Raw genomic sequence first — 22,188 nt, forward strand, 5'->3', positions numbered from 1 at the left:
TAAAAAGAAAACAAATAAATTCTCTGGAGGATTCCTTTCTTTTTAATTAAAAAAAAAGCAAATTTTTCATACAGTTTCACAAGCTCTTTATATCATTTCATCGTGTGTGTGTGTGTTTTGTGTTTTTTTAAATCTTAAATATAACGATGTATAGTTATAATTATTAAAGCATTAATTTTCTTCACATCCTTTCGTAAAATCCATTTCAAATTGGATTCTCCTATCTACATTTTCATCAATCCCCATCACTTCTTACGCACGAAATAATACAAATTAAAAAAGAAAAACGATCAAGCAAAAAAAATAAAACAAGGGATGTTTTCCTCTTCGCATTACTTCATTATGGCATTCAAAATTACTTCTTTTTTTTCTCTTTAAATTTTCAGAAAAAAAAAACATTTTATAACAAATTATATCACTTTTCGTTTCCATTCTTTGAGGTAGAAATCGACAAGTTTTGTAAGATTTTCATCTATTGTCAAATTACAAATCTGTGCTAAACTATAAAATTCATTTTCAAGTTATTTTGTGAAATTTATCTTGATTGATTTTCTTCCTTTTTCCATATTTTCTTTGTTGTTTTTTTTTATACACAGACAAGACATAAGAGAAGTTGCTTTTATACACTTTTTTTCTTTTAACATTCTACACACTACTTTCTGTATTTTAATAATTTCCTTTTTTGTTTTATTAAATTCTACATGATAAAAAATATATGATTTTTTTGCATCGTTTCCACTTCAAATTCATCGCCATTCGCAAAACTTAAGTTTCGATCCTACCTACGGGGGTCGGTTTTTTTTTCTTTAAAAAAATATATTATTTAATGGCTTTCAATCAAAGAATTATATCATTTTTCACACGATTTTTTCTTTCTTTCTGTGGATCCTCTCAAAATAACAGAAACATTCAAAAACTAGAATCTCCAATCACGTTGATTTTCCCAGTGAATTACATACATTCCATGTAAAGTTTAACAGTTAGAACATAGACATTCATTATATAGTTTTACGACTTTCAACAGAAATATCGGGATGAAAAGCAGTGATGAGCAAATCTAGTAAATTCGGTATATTAATCAATTTAAAAGATTTTTTTTTCAATGTCCTTGAAGTTGCGACTTTAATGAAAAATGCTTTAAAGAAAAGAACAAAATTCTAATTTTAACTAAATTGTAAATATTTGAAGTCTTAACTCATCGATCAGTTAATTTAAAGGATTTTAAATCTGAGAATTAGATTTAAAAATATATATTTAAATGAACTTTTAAACTTATTCTTTTTAGAAAGAATTTGCTCATCACTTTGAAATTTTTGTCCTTTTTAAGCTCCTGTAAGACCTAGAATAGCCACTTAGTCACTTTAAAGACTGAAGTCGCTCAGGTCTATTAGGAGTGTTATATTTTTAGAAGTACGATGGTTGTTAACCCGGATAAATCTAAATTTTTTTTTATTTTCTTAAAATTTAATTTTAAGCAATATGTACATATATATTTTTTAATTTTTTAAGTTTCAAAATTTCTTTTACTGAATTTAAAAAAAAATTCTAAATAAAAATTTCAATGCCTTTGAACACAGGTAATGCTAGATTTGTTGGAAACCTTCAAAATTGTGGCAGAAAATAGACATATCCGGGTTATTGAAAAGGTTCTACAATGATGATTTAACCACATTATTTTGTTCTTTTGAAATGGATCCTCAAAGAACAATTTTTGAAAAATTTTACACATATTTTCAACAATAAGTTTGAAGCGAATATATTCAGAAAATCCCTACATTTTTTGACAGAAAAAGATTTTATGCAAAATCATAATCTGATAAAATTATGGCAAAAAAAACATTTTATTTTAAAGAAGGAAAAATATTTTTAAAATATGATCTCTTACAGGGAGCCGCATAATTTTAATTTTAAGTTCTTCTAAAAAATCTAAAAATTTTAAGAATAAATTTAAAAGATTTTATTTTGTATTTTTTGTAGGAAAATGAAAAGAATTTAAGAATATTTTATGGCACAATTTCCCAGAAAAAAGGTTAAAAAAATTGAGAATAGGCAATAAAAATGTAGAAAATCACCCCCAAATACATTCACTTCAAAACAGTTTTTATGAAATATCTTCTCCAAAATACGTATGATTTTTTTGTGGATTAATAAGATAGGTAATTTTTATGTAATTGAGAATACTCTCTTATTTTCCTCATTTGCGAGAAAATAAAGCAAAACGAATTTTAAAAACTTAATTGTTAGATAAATTTTATGTGTTAGTAACAACGAATCACAGATCATATAAATTAGTACGATTTTTAATGTTCCTTCATTTTATTTCATGGATTTTTCTTGTGTTTTTTTCTCTTTATATAATTCTTTCGGTAGTGAATGACTTTTTTGTATTTTCCTGGCTTTTTTTTTATTTAATTCCATTAAATGTGTCATTATGTAGAAAATTAAAATATATTGATTATTTATCTGAATAAAGTAAAAATATGCTCATGTTATTTTATAAATATTTTTTCTTTATCCTTATATTTTGTAAATAACTTCTTTTCCACTTTCTGTGACTTTCTTTGTACCAACAATCGTTCAAAAATATATATTATCTTTCTCTTTTTTTTCCCTTTCCCGTTTATATAACATCTAATATCCCAAAAATATGATTTTTTTTGTTCTTTTCACCACTTTTTTTAATCCTTTGTTTTTTTTTTACAATATATTAGAAGAGTAAGTAATATATAGTAAATATATAATTTTAACGTTAAATAGTTGCAATAAATATTAAAGAATTTCATTTTGCATTTCATTTTTTTTTTCAACTTTATCAAGCATCTACAAATCTAAAGGGTGCGTTTTTTTCTTCTTTCACTTTTCAATCATTTAATCTTAGTTCATCCTCACCGTGAAATTCTTATGGAAAAATACAATTTTCTTTTTTTTTCAATTATTATGTTTTCAAACATGATATACATATAATAATTACGTAGGTGTATGTATGTAGTGTATTCTACAAAAAAAACCCTCATAATTTCATTTCTTTTACAGTATTTTTAAAAAAAAAATAGGCCCGAGAACTACAAAAATTCAAAATAAGTATACAAACTTAATGAATTGCATATAATCTAAACTTATCATTGAAAAAATAAACTCAAAAAGTAAATCAACTTGACTATTTCTCTTAAACCATTAATGCCATTAAAGCAGTACAAAAAATATATTTGGTATCATTAAATCCTAACTGGTTTTCTTGACAATCATCCTTAAAATTATACTTTTGTGGTGGCACAAAAAAAAACAAAATAAAAACATAAAACAAAAACAGAAATATAAAATCAATTATATAGAAATATCCTGGCTTTCTCATCTTTTTTTTTAACAATTAAAGGTACTTGAATCTTCTCTTATATAAGAAAAAAGAAAACTGAAAAATAGACCGAGAAATGAATTCATGTTACTATCATTATAGACAGTTACGGATTCTTTCATAACTCATCGAGACCTCCGTTTGGGTCTCCTGCTTTAACTCGTTCGAGAATTTTGTTCACAAATTCCGTTGAGGTTCCAGCAATTTTTACCTCTGCAAAGGAAAAAAACATTAAAGTTTTGTTTGAAAAAAAAATGTGATAAAAAGACAAAAAACTTTCATCAAATTACTTACTTGTTGCTGACTTGACAATCTTTTCAATTTGCTGACTCGACTCCTCTGTACTCTCAGCCACTGGTTTGCTGCATTTTGCAATTATTATTTGCTTCAACTGATGAATACCAATACTAACTCGTTCTACGGAAGAAAGAACATAAATAATAAAAGATGTCACAATAAAAAAGAAAATGATTTTGTTGGCTGATTAGAAAAGCTTCGACACTCACTGTGCTCATGTTCCAGTCCATACAATTTTATTTTATTCGCCTCATGCTGTGCCTTTTTCTTCAATCGACATGCGCGAGACGCCAATTTATTCTTCTCCTTCCGCGTCTTTGGTCTCACATTGAAAGGCAACTCACTCACTGGCGTCATGTCATTGATGATCCTCCCCAATTTATCCAACTCCTTCCCAATATTGTTCAATTTGCGCGGATTTGGCGTCAAGTCATTCCCATCACCCTTCCTTGCTTTCCCGCTGTGCTGCTCAAAACAAAAAAAAATATTCACCAAAATTATTTTATCAAATTAAATGAAAATTTTATTAATTTTTTCCTTGAGAAAATCATTTCTTTTTTTTTTACCTTAATTCCTCGCACAGAGCAATGGGGACTAAAGACGGGATCTGTAACTTCATTGAGTACATGGGGATCTTCAAAATGTGTCTTTATCACCAATCGCTGCCCCTTGGGACCCTTAGCTTGTACATTGTACTGCCAAAAGAAACGTTCTTTCTTGCTACCGTGCGGATGGTTCGATCGTGATTCGTCATCAGAGTCATTGTCCGTCGAATAGTCCTCATAGTGGTCACTGTCGTCATCTGAATAGCCCTCATCTTGTGAGAAGTCTGGTGCCTCGGGACTCAAGACACCCCCCGTACTGAGGGATGACGTGGATCCAGCTTCAGCCATACTTCCTGGAAGAGTGATAGAGTCAGTGAGACGAGATCCAACGGAATAATGTGCCAGACTTTTACCCGTTGACAGAAGATGCTGCCGCGGTTCACGCCTCTGCCAGATTTGCTCCAGCCCCAGGTGCGTTGGAGCCGATGAGGAGAGTCTGGACGATGGGAAATTCTGATTGGACAACACGTGACTCATACCACGATTCCTTGGTCCCGGTGCCCCCGGGCTGAGTGCATTGCCTGGCATTGTGAGCCCCGAGGAGCGTGGCACGGAGACAGACACAGAAGTCTGTGAGATATCCTTGCGAAGGAGATCATGCAGAGTGGATCTCTTGCTGTGAGACGAACTGGCTTTACCGCCACTGAGACTCTTTGGCGGTGGTGTAACCGAATTGTGGAGGAGTGAAGAGTTGCTGCTATGATGGCTACCCGGTGAGAAGGCAAGACTGGAGTTGAGTGACTTTGTTGGTGTGAATGTATTGGCGTCAAATGGACTAGACGACGTATTCGTGCGTTCATCGTACAGTGCATCACGCCCAATGGAAATGGTCGGAGACTGTAGGGTGAAGAGATTTAGCTGATGCGTCAGGGGCTGAGGGAGACTCCCAACGGAATTGAGACTCCCCGACTGATTCAACCCCATTGATGGCTGTGGCGATAGCGACGAATTCAGCGGACTGGTCGTAGCATTTTGCATTTGATGCAAATTGTGGCCATCCATCAAGTACGATGGCTCCTCCGGCAGGATAAGATCGTCTATATTGAGGTCCTCTAAAAGCGTATCATCATTAAGTTCAGCCAATGTTGGACCTTTTGTTAAATTCGTGCGTGGTTTTTTTTTTACATTTGGTCATATTTTTTTTGGATCGGAAGTGTGGTTGTTATGTGGTGTAATCATTGTGTTAAGGTTGAAGAGAAAGAGAAAAACCTCAGGTGAGTTAATTAGCCCGACACCTCGCGACACAAGTTATGTTATTTAATAAACATTGAGAAAATGCATTAAAATACAATATTAAATAAATGAATAAACAAAGTATATTGTCTCTGTGTGATGTCTCAAAGTCAATAAAATACTACAAAATAATCAACTTTAAGAAAACATACGCTTGTGTGATGATGTAAAAGTCAGCAGAGAATGGGAAAACCCCAGAAATCCCCACGCCCCAAATTCCAATCTAACGTAACTAAAACAATGATTTATCAGAAATTCATTAATTAAAAACAAAAAAAAAATGGAAATGTTGACAAAACATTGACTTCTTTTGATGCAAATAAGACATTTTCAAAAAGCAAAAAATATGTGCAAAGCAGCTATTTGACTATGGGATGGATCGAACTTTATATACTTCAGCAAAAACAAAAATCAGCTGCAGACACCAATAAAATTCGCAATCAAATTTTCATAAACACGCTCTGCAGTATATTGCTAATTTTTCACGAAAACAATATTTGAATATTCATTTATAAACAATTTGTATCACTCATAATATGAAATTTTTGTATCACTTTAAAGTTTATAAAATAAACATAATATAAAGAATTGCGGAACCAGCAAGATTTATTTTTTAAAAAGATTAAATTTCTTTTACAAGAGACTCGAATTAACGAATGAAAGATAATGTGATTTAGCGAAATAAAAAAAAATCAGTGCAAAAAAACTTCCACATTGTGTTTTTCTCTTCTAAAGGGAACAAAGGGGTTTGGTGATTGAAAGAGGAAGCTACTTTTGGGTGCAGGAGACACATAAAAGACCAAAAAAATAAAAAAAAAATGAATAAGAAAATTAACTTTTGTGACTCACCTTGTATTAAATCCGCCTTATCCACTTGGAAGATATCATCGTCATCCATGTGAAAGGGTTCAGACTTTGTTGTGACCATTGCGGCCCCAATATCACTCCACATTGTCGAATTACTCGGCTGCATATCACCGTACATACTGGCACTGGTGACACCCAAGGGATTCAATTGCATATTAATATCCTGCGAGGAATCAAAGTCGAAGCCAAAGTCGGAAAAGTCGAAATTCATGCGCGTTGATCCACGCGAAGGAATCGGCATTGAGGCTGTTGTCATCATCGGATTATCCTTCAATGTATCCATGGCGCAATAGTCTGTACCGTCGTGTACACTCCCCGTATTTGTTGTTCCAAGTTCCTCCAAATCACCACCCGCGCCCAGAGATCCAGGCTCCACTTTCACCACCAGCCTTCCCTGCGAGGAATTACTATCGAAGAAGTCGCTGTTGGTGTAGATGTGATTTTCATTCATTATATTGAATGTTTCTTCTGGTAAATAATTTGTTTCTGAAAATACACAAAAAAAATTGGAGAAAATTCAATTTTAGGAGATTTCCATTAAAAGCCTTTGGGGGCATTAAATTACAATTTCTTTTAAATTACATATACTATATGAAAAAGAACGTATCTTGTTCTTTTCAATTAAGTTAAAATCTCAAAATAATACACAGAGAAGGAGTTTATGCATTTTGATGCTTTCATTATAATATTTAAAGATACAAGACGTAGAAAATATTAAAGCCTAAAAGTGATTCTATTTTGTCTCATTTAAAGAATTTTAATCAATAAAAAAATAGAAAATCTTCTTTCATCTCAACAATATTTTCCGTGTTTGTCGCGAATGTTTACCAGTAATAACAAATGAGCTTCAATATAGGTACATAAACTCCTTTAATATGTATTTTAATCAAAATCACGTCAAGACTTTTTTAATTTAATTTAAAACCCAAATTGTATATATTACAAAACTTCTTTCAATTTCCCCATCAAAATCTCATCATCTCATTTCTCTTTTCAAATGGCAAAATTGTTAGGTGAGATGAAAAATGACGCGACAATTCAAGGTAGATTCGCAAAAAAGGGAGATGAAAAAAATGTTTCGAGAATCCACCCACGCCAGCAATTTTTTTTTCTTACACATGCCCCCGCATTTGAACGTACATAGGTTGTATGTATTATGATGAAAAAGGTGAAAACACATCGGAAAATTACAAACAAACCCCATTGTTGTCACAATTTCATATTTTTCACGCAAAGTTTATGATCCTTTTTCATCCTCACACCTTCCTCTGCATTTTTTTTATTTATTATTCCTTTTGCGCATCCAGACTAACTAGAGAGAGATTTTTTTTATCAGCAAAAAAAAACTCAAACAGGGCTAGAATTCTTGGAAAACAGTCCACACCCCACACGAGTGAAAGGAATTTCATTATATTGAGAATTCTTCAAAATGAAAACATTCAAGCGACGCAATTTTCACAAATATTTTTCACAATACACGCTATATGTTTATATATAAATTGTATTATGTATATAGATTTTTTTCTTATTCGCCCTACACGTGTACGAAGTCAAAAAAAAACAAACAAACCTACCCAGCCCATAGAGGCATTTCTCCTCTTCAATTGTCACAGATTTTCTAGACAGAATCATCAATATTATTTATTTTGATTTATTGTTTTTCTACTGGAACGATTAGAATTAAATAATGGTGTTCAATTCTATGTTGAAAAACACATTTCTCGCAGTAATTCAATAGACTGCGAATAAACAACAATGAATATTGTCACTTTTTTTCCCTCTACTATTTTCAAGAAAACACATCACAATCACTTTTCATATACGACAGAAGCATGAAACACGTGAGTCTATTCTATTTAATTCTCACTGCTATTTTTCTCAACTTGTTTACACATAGCGAAGAACCCTTGTACGTATGTTCATAGAGAAAAAAATAGTAAAATAGTGTGACAACAAGCAATTCCACTTTGCTATATATAGTTTATTAATATTATGTTTTTATGAGTCAGAAAATATTTCAATTCGCAGGAAAAAGGAATTGTTCGTTCTTTTGAGTTAAATAAAACAGTGAAAACACTTTTTTTTCACAAAATATGCGTAGCTTGAAAAGAAAAATTTTCCACAATAATTTTCCACAACTTCTTCCCAATTGTATATCTCACTCTTTCGCACACACAGTTTGGAAGAAAATTTATACTTTGAGAAAAGTTATTATTGCAAAAATCGTCGTGTTTTCCAGACGCCGTACACTTATCGTCTGATTCGCTCTCACTAAGCTCAACCTATCTGCTCATTCACTAATATGTGTATATGTATAATATTTCCCACATACGTCTTCCGGTTCAACTTTTGTTTACAACATCTTTTCATTTTTAATTCGCTTCGTCGTGTCTGAATAGCACACAGAATGTAAACAACAGCAACACCCCTCTTTGATTATAAATCGCACACACAACCATACTCTCGTGCCTCTCTTTTTCCTCTAACATGTTGTTTTTGATTTCTTCGCGAAAGTATAAATTTTGCTCTCCTTGTTGTACTTGTCGTCGTCTTTTTGCACAAGTGCTTCGGCTCGTTTGTTCGCTTACGGCGCATACGCGAAAGAGAATTTTTGCAAATTACATCATGAACTTTGGCCAGAAACTCATCTTTCTCCCCACCATGCTCACTTTTGCCAATATGTGGGACAACACAGAGTTGAGAGCCAAAGAGTGTAAACAAAAACACAGCATTAGCTATAGAAGAGAGAGATAGGATAAGTCCGTAGAATGACGCATACTCCGTACCGCGCGTGTACTGAATTCTCTCAAATAATACGGTGAGGAATGGGCGGGAGGGGGGTACCCTGTGACTGCCGAGACGTGCAGAGGTGGTGGGAGTTGGGTACAAAAAAAGGAAAATATTTTCGAGACTCATAACACAATATGACCTTGACAATATAACACATATCGATATGTACATAACATATCGTAAAGTATGTAAATAGAGATACATATGTATGTAAGAAACAATACATAGTCAATTACTTCCCACTTGTCCTCTTTCACTCATCATTTGGTTGAGTAACTATTAAAAATATAATTGCATGTGCTTTCAACATAAACTTTTACTGCATTTCAGAATAGTTATTGGCACTATCTACATAAAAATATAAATATTATAGCTATCTACTAAATTGTAGCAAACTTCTACATTTACTTCTAAGACTTACATAATACATATTATCGTAAAGAAAAAGCAAAGAATTAATGGTGCTATGCAGGAAAAGAATGTCAAGAGAAAATGATCATGACATTTTTTCCTGACATTTTTTTGTCATTCCCTCTCACTCCCACTAATGTATTTCTGTATCTTTCGTCTTTCTCTCACGCATGTTTCCGGCATCTTTTTTTTTCATGGCATGCTTTTTTTCTTGCGCACATGTTTTTATTTCCTTGAATTTTCTCAACATTTGGGGATATTTTCCTCAAAGAAAAGTGGAAAATGCTTAGCTAAAGAGTCCACAGTGCCAGGAAAACCGTGAAAAATCGAAATTTACGGTCATTTATGGGACAAATATGTGGGGAGATAAAATAGACTTCTAAGGGTTTATTCTCAGAGTTACTTTATTCCCGTATAGTTATAATGATTTTTTCAGTTGATCTTTTATTTGTTCCACGACACACTGGGATCTGCATCCCACACGGCCTCTCCTGACAATTCATCCGGCCTCGGATGACCTCTGAGTCATATCGTAGTCCAATCGCATAGCCAAGTCGTCATCTTTGTCAATCCATCGTCTTCACCATAATTCCTTAATTTTGCTATTGATCTCGCGGTAGTCCACATACAACATCCTTGGACCACTGTTATTCTCCGACAGCTTCTTCATCATTTCTTCGTAAAATTCCATCTCAGCGATCTCAAAAATCCTTCTCTCGTTCATCACAGCAACTACTTCTAATTTACTCACGGATTTCTTGACATCATTCTTGTCGTTCATTTTCTCATCATCAGCTTGATCATCGTTCTCTTCTGATTTCATTTCAGGGCTTGTAATTTGTACATCTTCCTCCACAATAATCGAATTCACCCAAGTTTCAGATTTCTCAACCTCTGATTCCTCATCTTCGGATTTCTCATCACTTCCTTCAGATTCTTCATCGTTTTCCTCGCTTGTTTCATCATCAGAATTCTCTTCAATCTCTTCAGCTTCTTCGTCCTCCTCCTCGGAATCATAATCTTCTTCGGATATTTCATCTTCATCTTCGACCTCAACGTACTTCTTGCGTATCTCCATTTGCCTCTCGTAACGTTCCAACTTCATCTTCAATTCACGAATCGTTTTAGCATCGTACAGAACTATTTTTTCCATTTCATCTCCTGGAATTCCATCACACACGTACTCACACAAAGAAGATTCGTCTACATTTCCCATTTTTCCAATCCTCTGTATCTCGTACACATAATCCAGGTATGTCTCATCATCCTTCTTCTTCTTGCTGCTCAAACGTCGGTGAATCTCTACGGAACTAATTCGCTTTCCAAATTCATCCACAAGCATCCTTTTCATTTCTCTCCACGAAGTCGCAGTTCCCTCAGCAAAGATAAAATTTCTCGCTGTTCCTCTCAAGAATTTTTTACACATCAAAATTCTTTGCTTTGATGAATATCCTGCCATCTCAGCTACGTCATCAAATTCTTCCAGCCACAGTCGTACGTCTTCAAATTTGCTTCCACTGAACTCTTCAATGCTTCCTTCCACATCATAGAATTGAAGCTGATCTCGTCTTTCCTTTACTGGCTTTCGCCTCATCTTTTCGTCATTGCTGCACTGGAATTCGTCCTGTGATCCATTGCTAGCATCGTCTTTGCTCTGGAGTCCGTCTTTCTCCAAAGTTTTGCCGTCTTTGCCCCGAAGTCCGTCTTTCTCCAAAGTTTTTCCATCTTTGCCTTGGAGTCTGTCTTTCTCCAAAGTTTTGCAGAGCTTCGCTCCACCGTCACAATTTTGTAGCTTCCTGGCCACGATCCTCTTTGCCAATTCGTCTTTATTGCCCGTCGATGGCAATCCTCGTCTTTCACACTTCGCTCTCAATTCCCTTGTGGTGCACTCTCGAACCAATTCATCGTACGTCTTCATCTTCAAAATTTTCAATCGTCTTTTTCACACAATTTCTAATCTTCACTCACTGCACCACTGCTCTAACGTCTTCGGGATACTCCTCCCGTCTTGCCCCATCCCGGACGAGCCCCCATGTGGGGAGATAAAATAGACTTCTAAGGGTTTATTCTCAGAGTTACTTTATTCCCGTATAGTTATAATGATTTTTTCAGTTGATCTTTTATTTGTTCCACGACACACTGGGATCTGCATCCCACAAATATGTGAAAATGTACGAAGTAAAAACCAAAACATTCTTTCCCTGACCAATTTTTACGGGGTTCTTTTTCGGATTTTCACCACACAAATCACTTCCTGCAGGTTTTTTGGGCCTTCCTAAAGGTCATCTGCATACGTAAAGTCTGCCTGAGGTCAGGGAATTGCTTCCTGGATCGTACAAAAAACTCCTGAACACAAAAAAACTGGTCCGGGAGTGAATGTTTTGCTGTAGAAACTGCACAGTTTTCACTTATTTGGCCGATAAATACCTACGATTTTCCACTTTTCACATTTTCACAGGCACTTAGAACACTTCCACAAGTCGCTTTTCACTTTTCCCGAGCTAAAATATCACAATTTACAGAGAAAATTGACAAAAACTAAGAAACGTGTTGACTTCGCAAGAGCTTGAAAAAGAATGTCGCAGGAAGATGTTTTTTTCTGACATTCTTTTTCCAGCTCTTGTGAAGTCAACGTGTTTGTTAGTATTCTCTGCAATTTTCTCTGTAAATTGTGATATTTTAGCTCAGGAAAAGTGAAAAGCGACTTGTGGAAGTGATCTAAGTGCCCGTGAAGGTGTGAAAAGTGGAAAATCTGGGGTATTTATTGGCCAAATAGGTGAAAACTGTGCAGTTTCTACAGCAAAACATTCACTCCCGGACCAATTTTTTCCGCGTTCAGGTGGGATTCCACCACCCAGGAAGCATTTTCCTGCCCCCCACACAGACCTTCCTTGTTGCAGATGACCTGTGGGAAAGTCCAAAAAGCCCGCAGGAAGTGATTTGTGTCGTGAAAATACAGAAAAATATCTCGTAAAAATTGGTCAGGGAAAGAATGTTTTGATTTTTCACTTCGCGCATTTTCACATATTTGGCCGCTAAATGACCATAAATTTCCACTTTTCACGGCTTTCCTGGCACTGAGAACACTTCAGCAAAACCCATTTTCACTTTTTCATGGAAAAATATCCCCAAATACTGAGAAAATAATACGAAATGAAAAACATGTTGAGTGCACAGAAAAGAATGATGAAAATGTCGGAAGCATGCGTCAGAGAAAGACGAAAGATACAGAAATACATTAGTGGGAGTGAGAGGGAATGACAAAAAAATGTCAGGAAAAAATGTCATGATCATTTTCTCTTGACATTCTTTTCCTGCATAGCACCATAAATTCTTTTTACTTGTGGTTTCAGTCGAAAGTCTATTCATTTTTAGGGTCGGTTCCCAATAAAAACCTATTAAGATTTAATTAAGATTTGGCAAAGTTTTTTTTCCAAAAATACGTAAACCACGCCCCCTTTTTGCACGAAGCATATACGTCAATGCTTCACTGACGATTTATTTTAACAGATAAAAAATAATCATTTCTTTTCCTTAAGATTAAAAAAAAGAAAAATATTCCCTTACAGTCACACTATGTTATTTTTAATTTTATTTATAATAGCTTATGATCTCTTTTAAAAGCCACTTGAGTTTATTTATAATCGCTTTTGTCTGTTTAAATTTTTTCACATTTTTTTCACACCATCATTCCTTCTTTTCAATACACAGTCCGAAATTAACTTTGGACACACTTTGGATTTCGGGTTATTTTGAACCGGGAAGTCACAGAAAGACACATTTAAGACTTTTTTTTTATAATTTGACCTTGTATAGTATTAAAAAGCTCTCTATAGGCAAACACATATAGTGAAAGATGAGGTATAGTAGAGGAAAATTTGCTCTTGTAGTGTTTTGTTGTTGAGAAGCTCTGTGATGAAAACCTGTACAGAAGAGGAAGACACAGAGAGTCACTGAAAATGAAAACTACTACAGCCGAAACTTCTCACCTCTATCAAATGGCTCTCAGCTGTGAATAAATTATGTTGAAGGTTGTCTAATCATCAGACATTGGGTATGTTATTTGAAAAAAAAAATCGTTCACAGTGTTAACCAGTATTATTTGCCATTGAGACGAAGAAGCCAGTAAACTTTGACTTTTAGGTGTTCTTTTCGATGGACATTTCTATATACATATATTATATTATATTATTTTGTGTACAACATTACTCTGTTTGTAGAGGCCTTTCAAAACATTTGATTCCACCCACATGAGAGGACAGAAAAGAAACATCTATACGTCACTCCGCATATACACATAATGTGGAAATATACCCCATTTAGGAATTCCTTGATCAATACTTATATACGCTCTTCTTTTCCTTTTCGTATCAACAATCCACCCACAAGTGTTTTCTCCAACACAAAATCTCCCCTCACCACTCCAACCCCGTCCCCACCTAAACATGAGGAACTTTCCCACTTGGATATATTTACGGTTTCTTGTACAAAACAACTGATAAACTGATAAGGGGAGTCCATTGAAAAATATTGTGCAAAATAATGGTTTTCCTAAGGCATTATTTTTCCAACAAATATCATATTCACCACACACTTTAGCGCAAAAAAAAGAACATTAACTCAATGAGGATGATCAACAATTTTCCCCCACACCAGCATTTATATATTTCAACAAACAATGGGATTAATTTGCGTGTTTATGTGGGTTTTTAACCATCACAAGATATCACCCAGAAATAATAAAATGTGGAAAGATACTTTGTTCTATTTTCACTTTACCAAATTTTACTCATACCACTTCAATGTATAGTACATACATTTATAAAAAATATATATCGATGTAGCTTTTTTGCATGTAAAAGAGACACAAAGAAAATTTTGCTAAACAAGAGAAGGCATTCAACCGACCCCCCAAAAATAGACCAATTTTCCATCAATTATCTCGACTTTTCGCACACTCATCAATGTTTATCAGCCTTTCGTGAATAAATGTACCTACCTACATACTAAACTTTGGTCATATAACTCTCAAGATAGGCAGGGTTAACAAAAAATTTACTTAAACTTTGCATTTTAACCGCTTGTTTGAAAAAAAATCTCTAGGTACCTATCTGATTATTTTAGGTTAAAATTTAAACCAGGTTTTAGGTTTAAGGTTACAATTTGCAACTAATCTATTGACCTGATTTTGATAAATAAAAATGATGGAGAATGTCATTGATAAATAGGGAAAATTTAGAAAATTAGTGCTTGAGTTAAAGTAGAGCAAGAATTCTAAGAAATTACATCATTCAAAAATTAAAAGATCATAAAAATTAAAAAAAAAAAAAACACGTAGGTTAGGTACTAAAAACCTCTGAGTTTTTAGAGATTTTTAAAAGCATTTTGTGTATTGACGGAAAAGGGTTAAATGATTAATAAATCAGTACATATTGTATAATATTAAATCAAATAAAATGTAAATAAGTATGTATATATTTTAATTTGCCAAGAGATGTTAAAATAAGATAATTTGCATGTTCTCCTCACTATATATGAGCTAGAGAGACATATAAAGTGAGACACTGGAATATAATGTATACACATAATAATAAAATAGATTCAGTCAGTTAAATTGAATTGCAAATCTGCTACTTCATTGAATGCGCTAATCAAGTTGTGTGTGGTGGAAAAGTGCAAATAAATCAGTGATTTCTAAACTGTTATCAAATACATATACTAAGCAAAATGGAAAACACGATTCGAACGCTTATATATTGCTAATAGGAAAAAAAGCGAAGGGGATAGGAAAATCCAAAGGCGACATTTTGAAGATATTGAGTGATTAGCATCGATTGCACCATGAGCGGCGTGTCCAGTCAATTAATTCAAATATCAAATGATCCAATAATCATGCTAAATTGCCTCAGCCACACATTAGTAAGCACACACTATGTATGTTGTATATATACTGACAACGGTGACCTTCAGTTAGAGCTTCGGTCTCTTTAATATAATATTATTAGGTATACTTTTTTTCATTCTTGCTCTTCCTTCTTTTTCTATGTACAATATATATAATTTGAAACACATTCTCATATTTCTAATATATAAATTATTTTTTTGTTTTAGTTAGTATGTATTTCCATAGAAATAGATTTTTCTAGCACAGCTTCTACTCGCGAATAATCTGGAAAGAAAATTTAGTTTAAAGGAAGAATGAAAAATAAACAAAGAGCAAGTTTGAAAGAAAGAAAACAAAATGTATATAATTTGCAAAACGAGTAAAGAAGGTGCTATTTTGTCGAATGAGTTTCTTTTGTGTGCTTTTTAGCCTGAAGAACCCCTCAAAAATACCCACACACGGGATCAATGCAAATATGTGTAAACCTGCCAAGAAAATTAACTAAAAAACACGTTTGATACATTAATACATGAGATTCTTACGTTAACCACATCTTCTATTCGATCATTTTCAATTAGTTAGTTCATGAGATGACTAAAAGAACTAATTTTTTTTATAGATTTATTTAAAAATAAAAATTAACTTTAAATAAAAAGCAAAAATTGGTTTGAAAACTTGCAGAAACATTCCAAAGCTTTGCAAATTCATATAGCTGTGCGCCAAAGAAAATTCGCGATCTACACGGATCACCCGACCAATAATGTATGGGAAATCTTTGTGTATTGGTGAGAAAACTTTATTTTCATTCTCCTCGTCAATTGATGAGGAGAACAGAGGGTGTTCCCCAAAAATACGCGCGATCGCGTCTCTTTGTTATTTTGCCACTTTGCCAATTCAATTTTTGCAAGTTGTTCCACCACCGCACACACACATTTGATTTCATTCCATCATCTTATATAATGGCCCCGCGCGAGAACATTATGCAAAAATTGCTCGAGATTAGTTTTTTGAGGGCATGTGTGATAAGGAGAGATGAAAAATACATTTGAGAGATAAATCTCACAGGCTGTGTGACTGCGGGAATTGGTATTTGACGTCATGTGGACAATGCGCGCGTTCCTCAATGAATTCCAGTCAATTCAGAATGAGATGTTTTGAATTGACTCGCTCTGACTGAGGTTCTGGGACGGACGAATTGATGGCATGATTTCTGCGCGTCTCCTCTCTATTGACGACAAATTGGATGAATTTTAATTTATATTTATAGAGAGAACCAGAACAACAATTTGGCGCCACTTTGAATCCAATTTGACTCCTTTTTGCCATTCACACACAACCACAAACTAACTAATACCTGTATGTGTGTGAAGATGAGCAAGAAAAAAAAGTCTCCATACTACTTATAAACTAAACTCATACGATCATGACATTGTGTAAGGTTTAATTGTATGATTTCCGGAATCGTCAGTTAAATAACAACACCAATTCACACATAGTTGCTCACAAACACATGGTCATTATAATGAGCGAGCTAGTAGTACTGGCGGTATGCAGCAAATTTATGATTTGATCATTTTGTACTATCTATTTGAATTAACTTTGCAGTCAATTTAACATTATGAGGAATTTATATTGGAGAAGAATATTACTTATTTCTATTTTGGAAAACCATTGCGTTATCTCTCAAGCTTTCTTTAAAATATTTAAAAGGCTCATTAGAACTCATTGCACTTGTGTTGTTAATTATTTGTCTCTGTAGGAAGAGCCACTCAAAGAAAAGTTCTTAAATGTACTTCTTTACCGTGTACCACCTGTACTACATAAGATTCGCGATCTGCTATGTTCGCTCAACCACAGAAGATACATTATATATGCATATTTATAGGCGATGATGCTGACTTTTTTTCGTGTGGAGAATCATCATCATCGTCGTCAAATGGGCGAGAGAATAAAAAGTGAATTGAATTTATTTTTCTGTGCACAATACACGGAGAGTCAGCTTGTTAAGTGTCATTAACATATGTTTTTGAAGGTTCGCCATTTTGAGGGTCAAAATCAAAAACACCAAACAAAACTCACTCTCCCCCACAAAATACCACAAACATTCTTTCTTACCTTTCTATTTATGTTGTCTTTAGCACTATAATTGGAGGAACTACCTCAAAGTCCATTGTATATTTTGGGAGCACAAAATTCACTGATTCGATTTTTTTTTCAATTTGATTTTTTTTTCTTCACAAAAATTCACAAAAAGAAAAAAAAAGAGAAAAAAATCTTCACAGGGATACAATGAAGCAATGGTGGGTTTTTCCAATCGCTCCTCGCGACAAAATTCAATCGTCTTGTATTGTTTTTCTTGTATTGGAGGAAAAACAGAGAAAATGCAGAAAGAAAGACAATTTCACAATGAACGTGAACAATGTGGTCGCACAAAAATCAGCACTTTTCTACACAAATCTCTCTTGATCGCACCGTATTCCGTCATAAACACCACTATTGGGCAGTTTAGCGACTTTTTATCACTTTTCCACGAATTTTCTTTGCACTTTTCCACCCGAAAATGAGAGTTTTTCACCAAGCTACGCTATCGCGTTCACAAGAATCAGCCATTTGTTTTTCTCTGTGCTGTTTACACAACTGCCTGTCACCACATTAAATTGTTCACGCGATAGAAATCAAATTATTACCATTGTGTTGATGTCAGGAGCACCACTCTAGGAACCCACTTGGGCAACCTTATCACGTGATAACGGGGAAAAGTGGAGGATTTTCGTGAAAAATGAATATTTCTAAATTCATCATTCATCATCAAAACAAATGACGTCATGACGTCATGCCGATTGTGGTGCCCTCTCGAGATCAATCGATTGCATGTGAGGCGGTTCCAGAAAGTGCGTCAATTGAAAGTTTCAGGAAAATTCGAGCCCATTTTGCATATTTTGAAGTTTAACGAACTTTTCGTTTGCTTTTCCAAAAATGCGATTTTTCTTGTTTTTCCGCCAATTTTTTCTCACAATACACGTTTTTGGGGCTCTTGTGACACTTACGGGTGCTCCCACGGCCCCGGGAAGCCGTTCTAAGCGGAAATTAGGTCTGGCAGAAATTTTTGACGGTTGAGTTTAAAAATTTGAAAATTTTGACGGTTGGGGATTTTACACGACTCTGTTTTCCCGGAAATGGATTTTCGCACACTTTTGGAATTATTGATGCCAATCGACGCGGCGTCGCTTCCTGGTCACAAAAAACACAATTTCCCCGGACAATTTGGTGGAAAACGCGAGAAAATTGTGAAAAACTGAAAGTGTGAGGGAGACGGATAGCTCTGAAATGCATCCATCTCATTTTCTCCTCAACAAATGTACCAAAAAGGGCGCCAAATTCAAAAAGTAGTCAAAGAAGCATGAATTTTATATGGGGGCGCTACGAAGGGGGGTTCTGGGGGGAAAATTAATATCATAGGTGACAATCGCTTGGTATCAGTAGTCTCTGTACCAAATTTCATCACGATCGGACCAACGGTGTAGAAATGCATAGCTATAACTGTACTTAAATGGAGGATAATAAAAAAACTAATTATTTAGGCACATAACATTATATGTATATTTATATCTTGTATAAATAATCTATAATCCATTTTTCCATAAATGGTTGTGTCACAAAAATTTAGATTTGAGGCAGATAGGTAATTTTTTTATTCAAAAGTATTTTTTCCGATTTTACAAAGATAAAAATATCTAATAGAAAAAAAAGATTTTTTTATCTCTACGTTTTAATTTCATTTTTCTTTTTTTTTTTTAGTAAAATTGAGAAATTTTAAATTTTAATATTAATTTCGATACTTCTACTTTATTTTAATGTAATAAATTTTAGGATTAAACCTAATAAAAATCTGTCAAAGAAAATAATCCCTTTTATAGTCAAACTGCTGAATTGTACAGTTTTTAAATAAATATAAAAAACATCCTATAAATGAATTATTTCTCAAATAAATTGAATTTTATAAATGTGACATGGACAGTGGAGAGCTTCACAACATTTTTTTTTCTAATAATTGTACGTAACATTTTGATTTTTAATACATCAATTTAATAATATATTTTAAAGCACAAAATTGCAAAAAAGCTTGTGAAGTAACAATTTGTAAGTATATAATTTCAAACTTTGTTTTTAGTTTTTTTTAATTGCAAAATTTTAATTTTTAAGCCGTTGTTTTTCTTAAAAGCACAGCTCATTTTTTTAACATAATAATAAAGTAAAATATAGATTAACATTTAATTCTTTTTTTAAAAGTAAAATAAAAAAAAAATAAACTGATTTTCAAATAAAAGAAAAAAATTCTATAAAAATGTCCTTCTAGTAAATTTTTGGATTGTAAGAAAAGTTTTTAAAAAATTTCTAATGTGTGATTTACGTCATGCTTTTTTGTAAATATTCCCTAATTTTCAGTAAAATGCTAAAATTTTTCAATATATTTTTTTGAGTACATTACACAATAATAATAATAATTTGACAAAATTTTAAAAATCTAACACGAAGAGATTTGATTTCAATTTAATTGATTGACAATTTATGCACAAAGAAAAGCATCTACCAATTAATAAACTTTTTTCTTCTTTTCTTCTTTTCTTTTGATTTGTTTGCACATTTAATTCCACAATGAATTTTATTCGTAATTTTCAGGAAGTAAATCATACCATGTTGTAATACCCTGTTGGGAGATTTCGTTGTCATTTAGTGGTACCCTCACTATGCCAATTACAGGACTCCCGCCACTAAGGAAGCCTTTCTGTGTGGCCACAGTCACTTCCAATTCAGACCCAATGAGCTCTGCGGTGGAGATGATGTACTCGAAAGTTGCATCGTAGACGGGATTGCAGTTATCCTTGGCCACATTGGTCTTCCTTTTGGACTCCTTGGAGCGCCCTGGGAGAAGGTAGAGCTTCACATAGGGATCTGGGACATTGGACGGATCCTTCAGGGGGATATTCATAATTTTGTGCACAATCACAATCAATCTCTGACGCTGAACACTGTAGCGGAGTGTCAGTTGAATCCTCCCGAGTCCAGCAAACCCGGCTGATGACGTTGTGCTGGATGTGCGATGAATTAGTGTGGAATCGCGATACTCAGGAGTAGCTGGTGGTGTCGCGGAAGACACAGTTGCAGTGGAAGATACCGTGCAGGGTTCTTCCTGCAGAGATGCAGTCGTTTCGCCACCAGCAGTTAGTTGTCCCATGGACATCCGTGAATCCTGCTTGGATAGCTGAGCAGCACTCGTGACTGAATCAGTACGTGACAGAGAACTATCAACAGTACTTTTCGTTGATTCAACTTCATCCTCTAGACTAGGGGCATTCTTGAGAATTCTCAGAGACATTGAGAGGACTATTTTGGAGACTGGACCGGATTTTTGTAGGGTAAATGGCTCCGAGGAAATATCCAGGTTTCCCTTTGTCAGTAGTGAGCTGAGTTGATAAGAGAGCTGTCCCAGTTCCTTCTCCGTCTTCTGATCCACAATCCTCAGTTGTACGCTATCATTCTCAGGATTGGCAACAAGAAATGTGAATCCTTGCTCCCAAACAGGTGCATCAGTTCTCATCTGCACAGCCGTTTGCTCCTGTTTCTTACCCACGGAAACAATGAGGAAGGGATCGGGCTTACTCTGTGGGCGTGCTTGAGGTAGATTCTTCGCTGAATCAATGAAGATCGTCAAAATAGCCGTACTCATGGAAGTTACGCGAAGCATTTGGGTTTCCGCCAGTGCAGCTGAGAGATCATTCCTATCTGTACTGAGAGTCATCCATGCCAGTCTAAGATGCACCATTCCATGCTTTGCATTCTCCAATGTGAGCCACTGTAAAAATTCCGCAGCATTGAGCAATAATTTTCAAAGCAAATCACATAAAATAGAATAGAAGCCTCACCGTATCAAGTTGTCCTTTCTTCACAACGCTCGTGATCTCAACTGTTGCTCTACATGGGAAATAGAAATACAAAAGACCCCACCAAAAAGGATCATTTAGCACTTGATCAAAAGCTCGGTTGGAAAATTATTTTATATACAGATTTCTCTCCAAGAGAAATATGTACACAGCATGATACTTTCAATATATTTTGAGATTCTCTCTCAGCAAAAAACAAAGCGCAACTTTACAATAATAAAATGCAACTAATTTACACAGAAAACTGTTAATGTTATCAATGCGCTCAAGCTTCAACTTGGGTTATTATTTCTTTTAATTTTATCCATTTTTTATACGATTGGGAAAGCAACTTTTTTATTCTGTTTATGAAATGTTATTTACATTGAGGAGTTAATAATACCTTCCTAGTGGATCATGTTCGCCAGTTCTGTCCCAGTCGAAAAGCTTCACACCAAAAACTGTGTGATGAGATACATCAATGTAGGCCTGCAACCAATTAATTACATAGCTTTCTAGCCCTTCACCATAATTGAATTGAAGGAAATATTATGAAAATTAGGATCTTCTCAATGGTAAAATTAATTAGAACTAGAGTTCATTCATCTATAAACAATTGAGACACGCGAGATCTTATAGAGAATCAAAAAAGACTCAGAAATCTCCAATCGGACATACCATTAGTTGGTATTCCACAATCGTGGCATACCAAGTATTGTAATCGTCGGAAAAACCGACCACCTCAGATCGGGCTCAAACTTGGTATGAGCACGTTTTAGACATCCCACATTACGAAAATGGTGGTGGAAAAATTTTGATCCGGCCGGC

The 22,188-nt window shown here is 34.3% G+C and overlaps 4 protein-coding genes across 10 annotated transcripts in view; all 4 read right to left on the reverse strand.

The window, feature by feature from the left end:
- LOC129786110 (replication factor C subunit 4) overlaps window positions 1–22,188 on the reverse strand; it is a 635,780-nt gene that overhangs the window by 603,782 nt on the left and 9,810 nt on the right. The gene's annotated exons all lie outside the window — the stretch shown is intronic.
- Window positions 1–22,188, reverse strand: part of LOC129785980 (extended synaptotagmin-2) — a 633,447-nt gene that overhangs the window by 603,782 nt on the left and 7,477 nt on the right. For 2 of the 6 annotated variants that reach the window (XR_008750079.1, XR_008750077.1), the window contains exons 6-7: window positions 21,364–21,412; window positions 20,031–21,293 (exon numbers count right to left, since the gene is read on the reverse strand). Coding sequence is in view for 3 of the 6 variants with exons in the window: in XM_055820708.1 (XP_055676683.1) it covers window positions 20,103–21,293; window positions 21,364–21,412; window positions 21,764–21,849 (1,326 nt within the window). In the remaining 3 variants the exon portion in view is untranslated. Of the gene's footprint in view, window positions 1–19,024; window positions 21,294–21,363; window positions 21,413–21,763; window positions 21,850–22,188 lie in introns of those variants that run through there. The other 4 variants (XR_008750078.1, XM_055820708.1, XM_055820707.1 and 1 more) reach the window with 4 other exon arrangements.
- LOC129785997 (protein CREBRF homolog) lies at window positions 20–8,833 on the reverse strand. 2 transcript variants are annotated; one of them, XM_055820743.1, is made up of 7 exons: window positions 7,929–8,833; window positions 6,337–6,840; window positions 4,608–5,345; window positions 4,216–4,547; window positions 3,859–4,114; window positions 3,647–3,769; window positions 20–3,565 (listed from the first exon to the last, which is right to left on the reverse strand). In XM_055820743.1, exons 1-7 carry the CDS (start codon window positions 7,984–7,986, stop codon window positions 3,471–3,473), a joined length of 2,106 nt encoding a protein of 701 aa, XP_055676718.1. In that variant the 5' UTR covers window positions 7,987–8,833; the 3' UTR covers window positions 20–3,470. The 2 variants fall into 2 exon arrangements, with proteins under 2 accessions (XP_055676718.1, XP_055676719.1); XM_055820744.1 differs by having other exon boundaries at window positions 4,608–5,306; window positions 7,929–8,832.
- On the reverse strand, window positions 10,136–11,473 carry LOC129788000 (eukaryotic translation initiation factor 5B-like). The gene has a single exon (XM_055823988.1). The coding sequence runs from the start codon at window positions 11,471–11,473 to the stop codon at window positions 10,136–10,138; it is 1,338 nt and encodes a 445-aa protein (XP_055679963.1).

Source organism: Lutzomyia longipalpis, chromosome 1 (assembly GCF_024334085.1).
Source record: "Lutzomyia longipalpis isolate SR_M1_2022 chromosome 1, ASM2433408v1".
NCBI classification, from domain to species: Eukaryota; Metazoa; Arthropoda; class Insecta; order Diptera; family Psychodidae; genus Lutzomyia; species Lutzomyia longipalpis.

Coding starts and splice junctions, on each gene's coding strand:
- LOC129785997 (XM_055820743.1), bottom strand. CDS start 7,986: ATGATTCTGTCTAGAAAATCTGTGACAATTGAAGAGGAGAAATGCCTC. Junction 4,115..4,215: donor GCTCTGTGCGAGGAATTAAG/GTAAAAAAAAAA, acceptor TGTTTTGAGCAG/CACAGCGGGAAAGCAAGGAA. Junction 3,770..3,858: donor TGGACTGGAACATGAGCACA/GTGAGTGTCGAA, acceptor TTTCTTCCGTAG/AACGAGTTAGTATTGGTATT.
- LOC129788000 (XM_055823988.1), bottom strand. CDS start 11,473: ATGAAGACGTACGATGAATTGGTTCGAGAGTGCACCACAAGGGAATTG.